The sequence below is a fragment of the Sinocyclocheilus rhinocerous genome, unplaced genomic scaffold (assembly GCF_001515625.1).
Source record: "Sinocyclocheilus rhinocerous isolate Xijiao unplaced genomic scaffold, SAMN03320098_v1.1 scaffold72, whole genome shotgun sequence".
Lineage (NCBI taxonomy): Eukaryota > Metazoa > Chordata > Actinopteri > Cypriniformes > Cyprinidae > Sinocyclocheilus > Sinocyclocheilus rhinocerous.
Genome location: NW_015628351.1, coordinates 202,997 through 218,437, shown reverse-complemented (window position 1 = coordinate 218,437; position 15,441 = coordinate 202,997). Strand labels below are relative to the sequence as shown.

General features: G+C 35.6%; 2 protein-coding genes across 6 annotated transcripts in view; one reads left to right on the top strand and one right to left on the bottom strand.

Moving 5' to 3' along the window:
• Positions 1–8: 8 nt before the first annotated feature.
• atp6ap1b (ATPase H+ transporting accessory protein 1b) lies at positions 9–5,268 on the top strand. Its single transcript, XM_016548992.1, has 10 exons — positions 9–179; positions 400–526; positions 1,050–1,124; positions 1,215–1,408; positions 1,996–2,027; positions 2,178–2,263; positions 2,471–2,715; positions 2,805–2,855; positions 4,137–4,374; positions 4,474–5,268. The coding sequence occupies exons 1-10, from the start codon at positions 55–57 to the stop codon at positions 4,681–4,683; spliced, it is 1,383 nt and encodes a 460-aa protein (XP_016404478.1). The 5' UTR covers positions 9–54; the 3' UTR covers positions 4,684–5,268.
• Positions 5,269–5,966: 698 nt separating this feature from the next.
• The window catches only part of LOC107737497 (complement receptor type 1-like), a 34,542-nt gene continuing 25,067 nt past the window's right edge, over positions 5,967–15,441 (bottom strand). For all 5 annotated transcript variants that reach the window (XM_016548988.1, XM_016548986.1, XM_016548987.1 and 2 more), the window contains 5 exons: positions 15,324–15,338; positions 14,531–14,569; positions 9,096–9,147; positions 8,030–8,091; positions 5,967–7,549 (listed from right to left, as the gene is read on the bottom strand). In XM_016548988.1, the coding sequence (XP_016404474.1) occupies positions 8,046–8,091; positions 9,096–9,147; positions 14,531–14,569; positions 15,324–15,338 (152 nt within the window). In that variant the 3' untranslated portion in view covers positions 5,967–7,549; positions 8,030–8,045. The remainder of the gene's footprint in view (positions 7,550–8,029; positions 8,092–9,095; positions 9,148–14,530; positions 14,570–15,323; positions 15,339–15,441) is intronic.

The following is a 15,441-nucleotide window of genomic DNA, read 5'->3' as shown; positions in this document are numbered from 1 at the left end:
AAAAAAAAAAAACAGTCACATGATCATCAGCCATTCACGTGACTCTCGTACAGAATGACGGAAGTAGGAATGCGACGCAGTAGTCTCTCAACAATGGCCTTCACGTCGGTTTTATTATTTATCTGCTCGACTTATAGCTGTTATGCTCAAGCGCCTTTGCTCATGTGGACCAGTGAGGGGTACGTCACACGTTTGTCTCTTGAATAGTGTTTTCTGATGGACTTCTATAGTAACTCCAGAACACTGCTGTGCTTTTCTTATATATGTTCAGGCAGCTAAATCAGCTAACAGTGACATTCAAAAGCGTTTGGTAGAGCTTCATTACAGTGGACAAGGTTTCAAGGCAGCCTGATTCTGTTGAGGCGAGTCGCAAACTGAATGATATCTTTGTCAATACAGGTCCAACATGCCACATCTGGCTCAACCAACAGCTGGTCAGACAGTGTCTGGTGGGCAGCTGGCGTCTTATCTGAAATCTGCCTTGTCCATTGCTCCACACAGTATGCTGCTCTTCCTACAGGATCAGGTAAAATGCCCCACATGTTTACAATGGGGGCTAAAATAATGTCCCTGCATTGCGTTCTTGTGTTTTATCTGCTATTTAGAATTTTAGACATTTATAAAATATTATCTAGTTATTACGATTTAAATTGATTGAAATATATGAAAGTGAACAATGTGGTGTATGTTGGAAAAATGTCCTCATAAAGGTAATAATGCCCTTTAAAATCAATTCCACACATTGTCCTTATTGTCCCTAAGTTAATTTCTGACATTATTGAAAAGCTTTACAATGGGATCAGTGTAGTAGGAATGTATTTTACAATGTGGAACTATTAGTGAAGTAGTCTCCTCCTCTCACACTGATATTTTTATTCTCATTGTTACTGGACTTGTCAGTATAGTGTGACTTTGAGCCACAGTCTTACTTCCCCATTCATCTTCCCTTGGGCATACTAGGATTTCATTACCCTTGTACAATTTTGATCATCTGCAGACTCAGTGATACTAATATAACCGACTTTTTGCCTGCTCTCCCCACTTTATAGCTAAGTATGGAAGACTTCACTATGTACGGTGGAGTGTTTGGCAACAAGCAAGACAGTGCCTTTTTGAATGTAGAGGTGGGTGTGCTCTGTTTTTTTATTCTGGCGGGATAGCACAACTAGATTTCTCTCAACATTCTCGTCAACATTTCTCTCTCTGTATTAAAGTCAGCACTTCAGACGTCCTCCAATCCCCTGGTGTTGCCAGCCCTGGACTGGTCTGCATCACATTCCATCCTGGAACTCCTCCAGGGAGAGCTGGGTATCCCAGCAGTCCAGATCGACCCCAGCACCCTGAAGGAAATCAAGCTGAACACCGCACAGCCTTCACTACTGGCTGTCCATCTCCCTTACACTGCTGGGTAAGATGTTCTGTAATGTTATTTATATTATACAGTGTCTTTCAAAAAGGGTTCAGATTCTTTTCATCTGAGTAACTTTCTGCAACACAGAAACTAAAATATAGCCTTTTCAGCTGTTTCAAAGAATACATTCTAAAACAAAGTCATGCCAAAGTGATACATTTTGTGTTTCAGAGCTTTGAAATAAAACAAACACAACACAATATTTCAGTAAAATGAAGGAATTGATTAATGTCTGAATGCTTTTGCAAGGCACACTGAATTTCAATAATAATGTTAAAATGTTAACTTCCTTTTTTGTACTGTTGATATTGTTAAAACCTAAAAATCATTTAGTTTTTGAAATAAAGCTGAAATGAAGTATAAATATTGGAGGAAAACAGAAGCATAAAAAACCTAAATGAAAATTAGATATGTTTCCTTGGCCACAACAACAATAAAAAAATAACTGAAAGCTAAATCTAAATGTAAAAAAAATAAAAAATAATAATGAAAATGACAAAAGAGTACAACAAAATTACTAAACGAATAACACTGAAAATTTTAAAATAAAGGTAATTTAAATGTTTTTATTTTTTGAATGCCAGGGATCAGACAAAGGAATTGCTTTTGAAAAATGGTGAGTAGTTACTTTTTTTATCAGGTTTGATAATGGTTTTAGTATGATTGTGTATTGCTTTTTGTGGTTTGATTCTTTCTGACTTGATGCCATGTGTTTGTCAGTATTGTTGTACTTTACTATAGTATGTAAGATCTCTTTTCTGATTAGATGCGATCATGGGAGAGGTCCTCGACATGTTCAAATCTCTGGATGTGCCTTACACCGCTGTATACACCGGCCTGAAGCCTTCTAGAGTAAGTCCTCACTTTTTCTGTACATTTACATGAATGCATTTCAAAGATGCTTTTATCCAAATAAGTAAAATCACAAGGACAAAGTTAGTATGTACTGCACTTTGTTCTCTCACATTATGTTCCTTTTCATTTGACACAATCAATTCACGACAGCTTTGATGAAACCCTGAACAAAAATGTCTTTTGTCATTTATCCTTCTTTTGTAGGTCATTGAGGACACCCCAGTAATGGCAGGACATTCTGTGGGCCGATCGCTACTTCAGGCACCACCAGAGTCACCTGTGAAACCCCCACTTGTCGTCAACAACACAGCGGGACAGCCCTGCATCCTGCTGTGGGCCGACACTCTCCTCGCTAGTTACTCTGGGAACCAGGTTGATCTGGCAAGAGACATTTTTAATGGTTCTGCTGACGTCACGGCTGGTTCTGTTTGCAATGAAACACTGTCACGGTCAGAATCATAATAAAGCAGAATCCAGTATACATTAATATATTTTTCAATGCTTTTCTCTTGAAAGTATCAAATATTTTGTTTTTCAGACTCGTCCTTAATTACCGAAATGTTCTGAATTTCCGATCCCTCCGGCTTATGTGAGTATTTAACACATAATCCTTCATTGTTATGTATTATTTGTGATTTTGAAGGACCGATACACAATACTGATCGGACAATACAATACTTTCGCAATATTTTGAATAGATAATACATTTTTTTAATGAATAAACATTGGTCCCCATGTACTGGCCAATAGCAACACCAAAATAGAAATATTCATGCTTCTGCTTATCTTGAAAACAAAAACAAACCCCCCACACACAAAATTATGTTAAGCACATATACTTGCACGCTGTGCCTGACTTAATACATTAAAAAAGTGTAAAATGTATTTTATGCTTTTTATTACTAATTATTAATAAACATGGAAGCTCAGTTGTGTGATTTATTTTATTTTATTTTACCATATTTAATCCTAAATTAAATCTTTCTAAACTTGAATTTTGGGTGAAGTACACCAGGCGTTAAAAGTTAGGATTAATTAAGATTTTTTTTTTCTTGGAAAGACGCTTACCAAGAAATGTATTTGATCAAATGATTGAAAATCAGAATGATTTCTGAATGATCACGTGACACTGAAGACTCGAGTAATGGCTGCTGAAAATTCTGCTTTGCCATCACAGGAATATATTAAAAATTAAAATATGATAAAAATGTAATATTATAAAATATATTTTATAATCAAATAAGCTTTTGAAACTGTATTAATATTTAATATTTTTACTTTTTATTGTATTTTTATAGAAAAAATACTGGAGACTTTCAAAAACATAAAAAAAAATTGTAATTATTTAAAAGATTTGGCCAATAGTGTATACATGATATATATTGTTGTATTTTTGTATTGTAACAATATGTGACCCTGGACCACAAAACCAGTCATAAGGGTCAAATTTTTGAAATTGAGATGTATACATCATCTGAGAGCTAAATAAGCTTTCCATTGATGTATGGTTTGTTAGGATAGGACAATATTTGGCCGAGATACAACTATTTGAAAATCTGGAATCTGAGGGTGCAAAAAAATCTAAATACTGAGAAAATCGCCTTTAAAGTTGTCCAAATGAAGTTCTTAGCAATGCATATTACTAATCAAAAATTAAGTTTTGATATATTTACGGTAGGAAATTTACAAAATATCTTCATGGAACATGATCTTTAATTAATAGGATTTAATTAATATCCTAATGATTTTTGGCATAAACGAAAAATCGTTTTGGCTATTGCTAAAAATATACCCAAGCGACTTGAGACGGGTTTTGTGGTCCAGGGTCACATATATTGTCACACCTTTAATTTGTGATACTTCCCCAAAGCTTCTCTATGCGCAAGATCTTCTTTCCTGTATCTGCTCGCGACTGGTCGGTGATGGAGCAGGTGGTGCTGGAGTATGATGGGCAGAGGGCCATCTTTAACGCCAGCGGTGGGATCTACTCTCCTGCAGAGTATTCTTTCCATTGCCAGAGCGTGAGCAGCGCTCAGAGCCCCCTGCTGGTGCCCCGCAGTGCTACAGACAACGCTACCATGTGGACGCTGTCCTTCACTGATTTTCAGGTACTATATCAGCGCGCTGTTTTGGACTGGTAGTGTTAAACGAAACTCATATACAGTATACCACAAATACTCCACATTGATGCATCATGTTTCCCACAGATCCAAGGCTTCAGCGTTACTGGTGAAGACTTCTCGTATGCCAGCGATTGTGCAGGATTCTTCACTCCGGGGATTTGGATGGGCCTGCTGACCTCTCTGCTCATGGTGTTCATTCTTACCTACGGCCTGCACATGATCATGCAGGTTCGCACCATGGACCGCTTTGATGATCCAAAAGGCCCAGCGATTTCAGTGCCTCAGAGTGAGTGATTTGAGCCGAAAACAACCAAAAACTGTCATGTTGTCAAAATATCATTGATTTGTATGTGTGAAAACTGATGTGGTTGGTAATCAGGAATTTATGGATCTAGCATGAGTGTTTTTAAGAGTATGTATATTCAAAGGCAAACCATATTTTTCAATTTTATTTTGATGTCTTGTAGAAAGTGGTGAAATTATTTTCATCTCTCCCTTATTACATTTGTAATTATTTAATATTTTACAATAAGGTTCTATACATTACATGCACTAGCTAACATGAAACAGTGAATGATTCCTTTACAGCATTTTTAATATTAATATATATATATTTATACATGTCATATACACATATATATGAAGGAACATGGGTTACCACTGAATATTATATGTATTTTGTATTTGTAAATTAACATTGGTCTAGATTAATAAATGCTGCAAAAAGTTGTTCATGATACCTAATGCATTAAATTGAACTTACACATTTCAGTACACATACAGTGCACATGCATGTTTCTCTGTCTACTGGTAAACTAGACAGACTTATGAATGCAATAACGTCTTTGACACGTTTTGCATTAGAACATCTTGTGCTGTTTTTTTTGGACTCCTGTTATTTGTCTTGTCTTATAAATCTGGTGGTTTGTTTCTCATATTGTACTGGATTTGTATATGTTTGTGTAGTTGTACATTTAAAAGTTGCCAATATTTAATTATGCCAAATGTACAATTTAAGTGCCTAAGATGGACCAGTCACTGCATGGAGAATGAAAAGTGCTAAATTAAAATGCAAATGCAAATTAAGCTAAATTATGATTTATTGGTTATTAGACTAATAAAAGTGCCAACATTACCTAGCATTCATGTGTTTTCAATGGATAAAATGTTTTAATTAATTTGAGATGCCCAAAATTGTGTAAAAATACAAAGATTGAATGGTTTATAGGAGACGTAAATCTGTTTATAAATGCAGTATAAATTTTGCTGTTGGCTGTGCAACTTGACGTAATGTTAATTGGAGTGACTATATTTGTTAAAAAGCTCACTGGAGCAAAATTGTCCATTCAAAATATGCCATGTGTAGTAGGATTCATGTTGTGTTATTTTACAATGTGTTTTGTTGGGCATTGTCGTTAAACATACATTGTATATTCTACTGATTCAAATGAGCAGTTCATGTCACTAGATTTGCAATTAGAGCAGTGCATTGCAATCATGTGATAAACATCAATTTTTCTATTTGAATGATTAAACTACAACTAAATATCTCAACTGATTGCTCCTTGTAACAATGCTTTTAGGGGAAATTCAACATGGTTTATTGGCAGCCTTGTGATACAGAAAGCAGCTGTACTGGTTGACTATGAAATGCATCTACTGATGGAGCTACTGGTCTTGCAAAATCTAATTTTACAACATCAGACTTTGTCAAACAGAATCAATGCTTAAGTCTGCAATATCTAAGAACTAAAATAAAGTGAACAAATGGAAACCTTTATCAGTTAAGAACCCAAGTGTTCTGTTTTGATTGTGGAGCTTTTATTTTGAGACTTTCCAGGCACGCAGACATCTCAGTGAAATACAGAATTTCAAGAAGTGGATTTATATTTGATCAACTTTGCTGATTTCCAGAATTAGCACTGTCGCAGCGTCATGCCAGTGCATTCCTAGTTTGCTACAATACAACAATATGATACATCTTTGAAATTGCAAGCTAAAAAAACAATTAAACAGTAAATTTTAACACACACACAAACAACCGAAAAACCACTCATTTGGAGAAAAATTTTGCTGTTAAAATTAAATTACTTTTTGACCAATTTAACAAAAATGGCTGAAAATATTAGCTGAACTAAACTAGACGATTTTACATGACTGCAATTTGGCAAGAGCTAGTTAAGGTAGTATAAATTATTGAAATTAGCAAACTTTTCCAAAAGGGTGAAAAAAACAATGCCCAATAACAAAAAGCAATTAGGCCTCTGTAGGTATTTGGGCTTAAATACGTTGGAAAAATCTGTAAATATTAATAAAATAGACAAAAGTAAATGACGTTTAACATCACAGAAATGAAGTTTACCAAATTGTCTTTTCTTCATTAGATCTAAGTCTGTAATCGTCCAATAGCAAAGCATTTCTAATGTAATTAGAACCTATACAAATCCTGCTCAACACATACAGCTAGATAACCCTTAACAAAAACCGTAGAATGAAAAGGCACTAAGTACTTCCGCAGGATTTAGCAGAACTTTCAGTTTAAAACCTGCGCTGCAAATCACATTCTGCAGTGTATCTACTGGAAGGGTAATATACACATCATGTTTTACCCAGATGAAAAGTAACAACAGGCAAAATGAAAACAAAGCCTTAAGCATTGTACATTTGGTTTTGTTTGAACAATGTGGATTCCCAAATACTATGAAATAGTTACAAATTTAGACATTCATCTCTTTTAAAGTTGATCAGACTTTCTACATAAATATTCATGCTAAATGCAGCCCTCGACTAAATCAGTGAGGTAAGGGACAGTCTGTGCACTTTTTTGTCATGAATCCTTAGATGTTCTCAGGAAGAGTGATCACTGTATTAACGGTGTTAAAAATTAAGAAATGACAAGCATACACTTTATAAAAGTGAAATCAACCTGACTTATGTGAAGATGACAGATCTGTCAGAGTACAGAATGGGAAAAAAGTTAAAGACGGCGAGAAAGGATTTTTTCCAAATTAAGCTTGTTTTTTTTTAAGTAACATTGGTTCTGATTATGGAGGAATTTGTTGCGTGAAATCAGTCCGCCTCTTGCTGGGTTCTGGAAAGTGCGTATATATATTTGCAGGATTCTTCACTTGGATTTCAGCCAGGACAACTTCATGAAGACCTGTAATTAGAGGTGCAAAAATTACACAAGTCATTCACAAAGAGTAACAGAATAATGCATGCCATTAATTAAGAACGAAGAATGAATTATATAAATGATAATATTCTATATTTTTTTAAAGGTATGAAACCTGGTAAGTCCCAGTTAGCTAGAAGAAAGAATAAGCCGCGTCTTGAAGACACTCGGGGTAGTTGATGAATAAATGACAATATGCATATGCATGTATGGATATGCTAAATACATGAGGAAGAACCTTCAAAACTCAAAAATCCTCCACGATCCTAAAGTCTTAACTGACTTGTTCTGAAATTCTTATATTTTGGGATTGATGGGCTTCTGACATCAGAAATCTGACCGCCCACATTTAAATGGCAATGATGGCTTGTATGATGTTCAGAAACTCTTTTGTGACGTTACAAGGAGGAAGTAGGAGAAGACTTTTTGTCTTTGAGAAAGCTGCATAGTTCCCATGGTCCTTACCAGGTATGTGAGGGAGTTATAATCCATCCTCATCCTTTTTTTCAACCTTTTCATGGTCTGAGCTGCAATCCAAAAGTACGGTAAAGGTCAGCATGTGCATAGACTAATAGCTGGGTATATTAAACCTAAATCCAGCACACATTTACAAGACCTCACCCCACTCTTAAACACAGAAAACCCCTCTACCCGGGGGAATAAACAAAACGGCACACTGCTTCCCATATCAGCATAAAGGGTTGCAAAAATGAAGAAATTTCCACAAGAATTTTTCAAGGGAAATTTTTTTTTCATTTGAATTTTTATGTACAATGAAGCATTTTGTGGTTTGATACATTATTGCATTTATATTTAATCACCTGCTCAAAAAGGTGACAGTACACTTTGTCAGCATTCTCTGCTGAAAGGGATTTAAACATTTCTTAAATAAATAAACAACCAAGATGAATCTCAGCATTATGTATTCTGATTTGAAGCAAAAAAGCAGGATACAGAATGCCCATGAAGCAATGTGAATGATATGCCTAAAACAAAAACAATACAACTGACTATAAAAATACATCCGACTGCAAAATATTCAGAAATATGCATCCATCTGTTAATATAAGTACTTTTAAGGTATGTTCCAATCACCTGATGGTGAAAAGAACAGATTTTGAAAAAGTGAACGTCTATAGAGTATTCACAGACAGCTTGAGAGGGGTAGTTGGAGGGATACGGACTCTATGTCATTTGCAATGCTTCATGGGAGCAGAGGTTTCTTTGAAAGGTGGTGTTCTCTGCAGGATTATGGGTAGTCTAGTTCTACACCAGGAAATAGTCACCACCTTTGCAGCTTTGAGCTGCAATCCAAAAGTCAGCATGTGCATGATAAACAGCTGGTATATTAATCCTAAACCTCAAAGGCATCTCCATTTCCCATGGAAAATGTGTGGAAATTTCACCCGAACCTTCGAACCGTTTTGCTAACCATGAATGCAAAGTATTAATTTATTACCCAATATGACAGTGTGAGAACAAGAGCCTAGAAAACACATAAGAAGCAACTGAGACAGTGCAGATAACTTACCGTTTCTTGAAACACTTGAAATACACAAGGCACAGCAATCCAACCACACCCGCTAAACAGAAAGGAATTGCATTACAAATGATTAACCTTGATTAAAATAAAAAAGGATCAAATTCTTATTCTAGTATCATCAGAATCCTACATGAAAGCACAACAAAACACATTTTCTTGAATATTTTACAAATAAAACAAAACCGATACTGTGTGACAACTGACAGGGGGATTGGCCAAAAATGTTGTTAGTGGGAGGATGTTATTTTAAGTGTTCTCAGGCTCTTTCCTGGTTTCTCTAATGGAATGCTACTTGGGTTGTTGGTTGGAACCATTGATCTGTCTAACTAACTGGACTGCTCACGGCTCACTCATATCAGGCAGTGAAGCCACCAGAAGCGTTCAAGTGGCCATACCGCTATTCCCTATCGACAGAGGGCATCATTGACTGACAGCCAAACCACTGACCTAAAAATCACCTGATTTGCAGCGTATCAGTGGCACAGTATTATTTTTAGTTTACATGTATGTAAACTAATTGTTACTTAAGATGTTATCAGGAATGTTTATGGTCTTTTTGGCCAGGATAAGCGATATGTTGAAATTGTTAAGGTGGGTGTGTCTGCTGCACACTACCTGACACAGGTAATTTACCAAACACAAAATGTATTTATGAACGTACACTACCAGTCAAAAGATTTTTCATGTTTTTTTTTTTAAAGAAGTCTCTTCTGCTCACCAAGCCTGCATTTATTTGATCCAAAGTACAGCAAAAACAGTAAAATTTTGAAATATTTTTACTATTTAAAATAACTGCTTTCTATTTGAATAATTTAAAATGCAATTTATGCCTGTGATTTCAAAGCTGAATTTTTAGCATCACATGATCCTTCAGAAATCATTCTAATATACGGATTTGCTGCTCAAAAACCATTATTATTATTATTATTGCTGAAAACAGCCGAGTAGAATTTGTTAAAGTTTCTTTGATGAACAGCATTTATCTGAAACAGAAATCTTTTGTAACATTATAAATGTCTTTATTATCACCTTTGATCAATTTAATGCATCCTTGCTAAATTAAAAAGTATTCATTTTTATAACCCCCCCCCAAAAAAAAAATTATACCGACTCCAAGATTTTGAATGATATAATGTTACAAAAGCTTTTTATTTCAGATAAATGCTTATCTTTGCATATTTTTATTAATCAAAGAATCCTGAAAAAATTTACTCAACGGTTTTAAATATTGATAATAATTAGGGGTGTAACAATGGATCGATACATCGATCAAATGTCTAACGATACGATGTATCGATGTCATGCATAAAATATCGATATCTGTAGTATCAGGGTTCCCACTCGCCAAATGTCAAATTCCCTGACTTTTCCCTGACTAAAAAGCTGAATTTCCATGACCTGTAATGAACCAAAAAACAGGCCTCTGTTGTGCTGAGCACTGAGCAGACAATAACCAGCCACAGACAGTATTTTAAATCCATCCATCTGCAAGCTTTATTTACTTGTTCACAGACGTTTTAGTATAAAACTAAGTTAAACACACATACACACTTCCTTTTTTTTTTTTTTTTGCTTTTACCCATTAAATGCACTTTGATATTTTTCTGTATTATTTCTACAGAAATTAATTTATGGTTTTTATGCTGTCAGGGGTTAAACGCCCAGAAGGATTTTCTGTTTGTCATCAAGTTCGTTACTCAAGTCTTTTTATTTCTTCACATTTAGTTTTTGCTTTTCTGTTGTTTACTTTTAACACCCAGTCTTTGAAGTGGTCATTTTGTAGCCAAAGCTCTTGAAATGTACATTTTCCTGGCATGTTTGCCTTAGTTAACGGGTACAGCCTGGTGACTGCATTTGACTTAAGTGATTGCCAGTTGACAATAAAATAAAAATAAATAAAAAATAGTTGGGAATAAAATGGCGCTGAAAAATGGCTCAATGCTAAGGATTTTTTCTACTGGCCCGGTTGGGCCAGTGTTTCAAATTATTACTTGCCCTGCCAACATTTTCACTGTCCCTGCCACAAAAAATAAAAATAAAAAATAAAAATAAATACAATAAAACAAAATAGTTGCTGTTATCAGTTTTTTTTAATCTATGTTATCTTGTATTCTAATAAATAAGCTTATATGACACCAGTATTTTAGATTCCAATAAAATTGGACAATTCTCGATTTCAATTTTAATACCACAGCAAAAACCACTAGCCAAACAAATATAAAGTTCAAACATTATTAAAGACAAGTGACAGCCAGTAAACAAGAACAAATGAACAAATTGCTATTACAATAATTATACCCAGTGCTTGAAGTGAAAAAAAAGAAGGTACCGGTACTCACCCCCTGACCAACCCCCTTATTTAATTTTTTATATTAAATAAATAAATTAATAAGTACTTTTTAATTTTCTGAATTCACAATGTATGTATAGTGCCACAATCAATCAATAATTAAGTAAACGTTTCAATACCAATAAGCATAAGTCGAGCTGCGATACCAAACAGGACCACAAGGAGCTGCCAAAGACCACTACAGCTCCCGCCTTGACCTACCTATCCTGATCCATTCAGAATCACTAAACCACTGACCACCGCAAATCTAAAATGCCTTCAGCCAGCATCCATTATAACACTCTTGCTTTTAAGCCAAATACACGCTGAAAAGAATAATTTACTGACATCTGGACGCAGCTTTGATGTTGTTTGAATTTGCTTACTGGATTCCTTGGACTTTCCAATTCCAGCAGTTTACCGGTTTAAAATGATGCGATCGCAATAACCTGCTTCTGTTAGCTGTTAAGGTATTGTTTTTGTTAGCCTATAATGTACTGATTAAAATTAGTAATCAATAATTAATTATTATTCTGACATAATCTCTCGCTGAAGTAGACCGACTCTGCTTGCATTCATTCTCATGAATTGTCGAGATGAGAGGTGACCCCTCCTGGTAGTGTGATATATTGGCATTTCTAATCACCCAGACACTGACGCTTTGACTCTGAGTACCGGCAACATGTCAGAAGTGCCAGTATGCTAAAGACTAAAATATAGAACTGTACTGGCCCACTTCAAGCACTGATTATACATTTTAATGCTGACAACCATGTTATTAGCTTGGCATGTGGTAGGAAAAAAGTTTGCACACTAGTGTTCCAATAAGCCAATTTGAAACTCTCCTGTTCATTTATTTTATTATCTTCTTTTAATATACGTTATGAACAGAACTGTGATATTTCAAACATACAGAAATACTTTAGCGGAGGTTAGGGTTAGGGTAACCCTAACCCTACGGCGGAGCTTCTGATATCAGTGAGCAAGGAGTGGATCGGGAAATGGTGAACCCGGAGCGGAGTGATTATTAAATGCTCGAAACGTGGAGGGGAAATTGTTGCAGCTCCACTCAGCTCACATACTCTGCTCGGGACAGCTGTGAGAAGTTTTCTACACACACACACATCCGACGCACAAGCACACAGACAGCAGAAGTTGCACAAAACTGTTTATATCATTTTAAATATGGATTTTTTTTTTTTTTTTTTACAAAAACGCATTGATTTGCTATTAGAGGCCTTTATTCAGAGGCCTATAATTTCTTTTTTCAGGCGAGGTTGTAGTCCCATCGAAACTTGCAAAGTTTTTCAGAATACAGGTCGCTTTTTATCATATGAAACGTGCTGCAACTTACACAATGCAATTTACGTTAAGCATGCAAAACACATGCAAACGCACACATTTGGATTTGTGCTGAATGAGAGAGGTATGTCAGTCCAAGTGTACATAGCACATTTCTCACACACCAGTAGATCCAGTTACAATTTAAACAAATTTGTTTAGGCTTGACATTTATAAATGCTGTTAATAATAAATGCCACTATAATATACATTAGCTTTACTTTAAATTTAACAGTATTCAGAACAGAAAAGAAAAAAAGTTTAAAGGATTTGTTGTGAAGTGAAGGGACCTGAAATACATGTTTATTATACATTTAAAAATTTTTGTCTCAATGCTATTTTAGCCCAGTGTGATAATCAGGTGAGACTTATTTTCCAGAAAACAGTCATTATCAAAAAATCATATTCTCAGTTTCCTTGCATTTTGTATTATAAAAGATGAGCTGATTGATTAGACTTTTTGAAAAAAAAAAGAAAAAAAAAACCTAACTGTTGTATTTTTTTTAAATCCCTGGAACCAAACCCAGACATTTTAAAGGGGACATCAGATGAAAAATTCACTTTTGTTGTTTGGTGTTTGAACATAAATGTGTGTTTTTTTTTTTTTTTTTTTAATCCCCTCAGATCATAACCACTTTCTCAGATCAAGCCGTTCACAGATTCTTGGCTATGTGACATCACACAGACCCAGGACGCCCCACGATTGTTGATTGACTGGTGTTTCAGCATAGACCCGCCCTGAGTGAGCTGTAAACAGTCCGCCATTGTTTCGACGCCGGAGCAGGGACGTAGACAAGAATGTCTTCTAAGCGACTGCGGTGTTTTGTTGTTGGATGCAATCATAAACATAGCAGTCATCATTTACTCCCGACATCAGAGCCGCTGAAGACGCAGAGGCTTACTTTTGTTTTTTAAGGGAATGCGTCCCCGATCTACCTAAATGCGTCTGTTCGTGCGAATCATTCGTGATCCAGCTTCATCTGGAGTGAGTATAAAATAAAGCAATAAGTCCCAAGAAGCCGTGGTTTACAGTGAATTTATAACAGCTAAGGGGCGTTGTTAGACACGAGGCAGAGCGTAGCAAAGTTTCACAAAATAAAACGAAGCAAATTAAATGTAATGATATTAATAAAAACATTATTCATTATATTAAAAACATATTAATTATTCCACCAAACAATGAAGTCCCTCAGAAACAGCTGTGGTTGCAACAAAGTGGTTGTCGAGCAACACACTGACGCAACTAGGTGTATGTTTGTAGAGTAATTTACAACAACTTGGAACGCTGCTCAACCAATCAGAATCAAGGACCGGAACTATCCGTTCTATACGTATTTTTAATTAATCTTTGCAAATCGCCTTTCCTAATAATGTGCTAGTTGGCAAGTTGCGCGACGAATGCGGCTAAAGTTAAGTCTAGAGAACGGCTCGTCACCCCATGGAAGAGAGGGGCCTGGTGAGCAGAACTCATTAGCATTTAAAGGGACATGCACCGAAATGGGTCCCTGTGAACAGAGCTGTTTTTGACAATGGTAAAAAGGGTGTCGTTTTACACTAGCATTGAGAAATTTTAACCAAAGTACACTTTTCATTAAGACCCTAAAGAATCATACCAACTTGTGGAAAATGGGCATCTGATGTACCCTTTAAAGCCCAACACTGCAACAACTTAACATATTTTTTGATTGTATTGAATAAAAAGAAGGTATAGGACATGTAGATTATCAGGTGAATTATGCAGAATGTGACTTACCCACAACACCTATACCAAGCATTGCTTTTGCCCATGTAGCTGCAAAAAAATAAAAAAATTAATTAAAATAAATTAAATAAGTAAATGAGTTGTATGGATTAAGACAAAATCAACAGCACAAGACATATCCTTGCAACCTATCATAAAATACTAGGGCTGCACGATAAATCGAATGCAACATTTAACGCGCATCTTGTCAGAAAGCCGGTTCTGTAATCAGCGGTAAATCTCCATCACGTGCGGGCTTTCACATTGAGCAGCATTAACTACACAAAGCCGGTGTTCACTGACGAGCTGTGCAAAAAATCGCGCGAATATGAACGTGGTTTTGCGCAGCTCGTCAGTGAACAACGGCTCTGTGTAGTTAATGCTGCTCCATGTGAAAGCCCGCACGTGATGGAGATTTACCGCTGATTACAGAACCGGCTTTTCTGACAAGATGTGCGTTAAATATCGCATGCGATTTATCATGCAGCCCTATAAAATACAAATCACTTTGTAACCCTTATAACAAAATTAAACATAATCCAAAAGCAAACTGTCATCTAAAAGAAAGCTACAATGCCCAACCAGAAATATGATATAACCTGCAGAATGCTCAGAAACCAGCATATTATAGGATACTTTGAATCTCATTTACAGGAATACTACAATTATTAAATATCATAATCCACCAGTTTCATACATTTCAGATCAAAAAGAACAAGGAGCCAAGGGTGACTGTTTCTGACAAGAGGAATCAGCTCTTTATTGAATAGTATAGTAAAAAAGGTTTTAAAAAAGTAATACTTACGCATACTTGAGTCTTCTGTGGAAGAAAAATACAGTTAGGAACGAGTAAAAACAGAGGACATTTTTGAAGATTCAAATAGATGGATAATCTAGATGGAGTAGATTATAAAAAAAAAAAA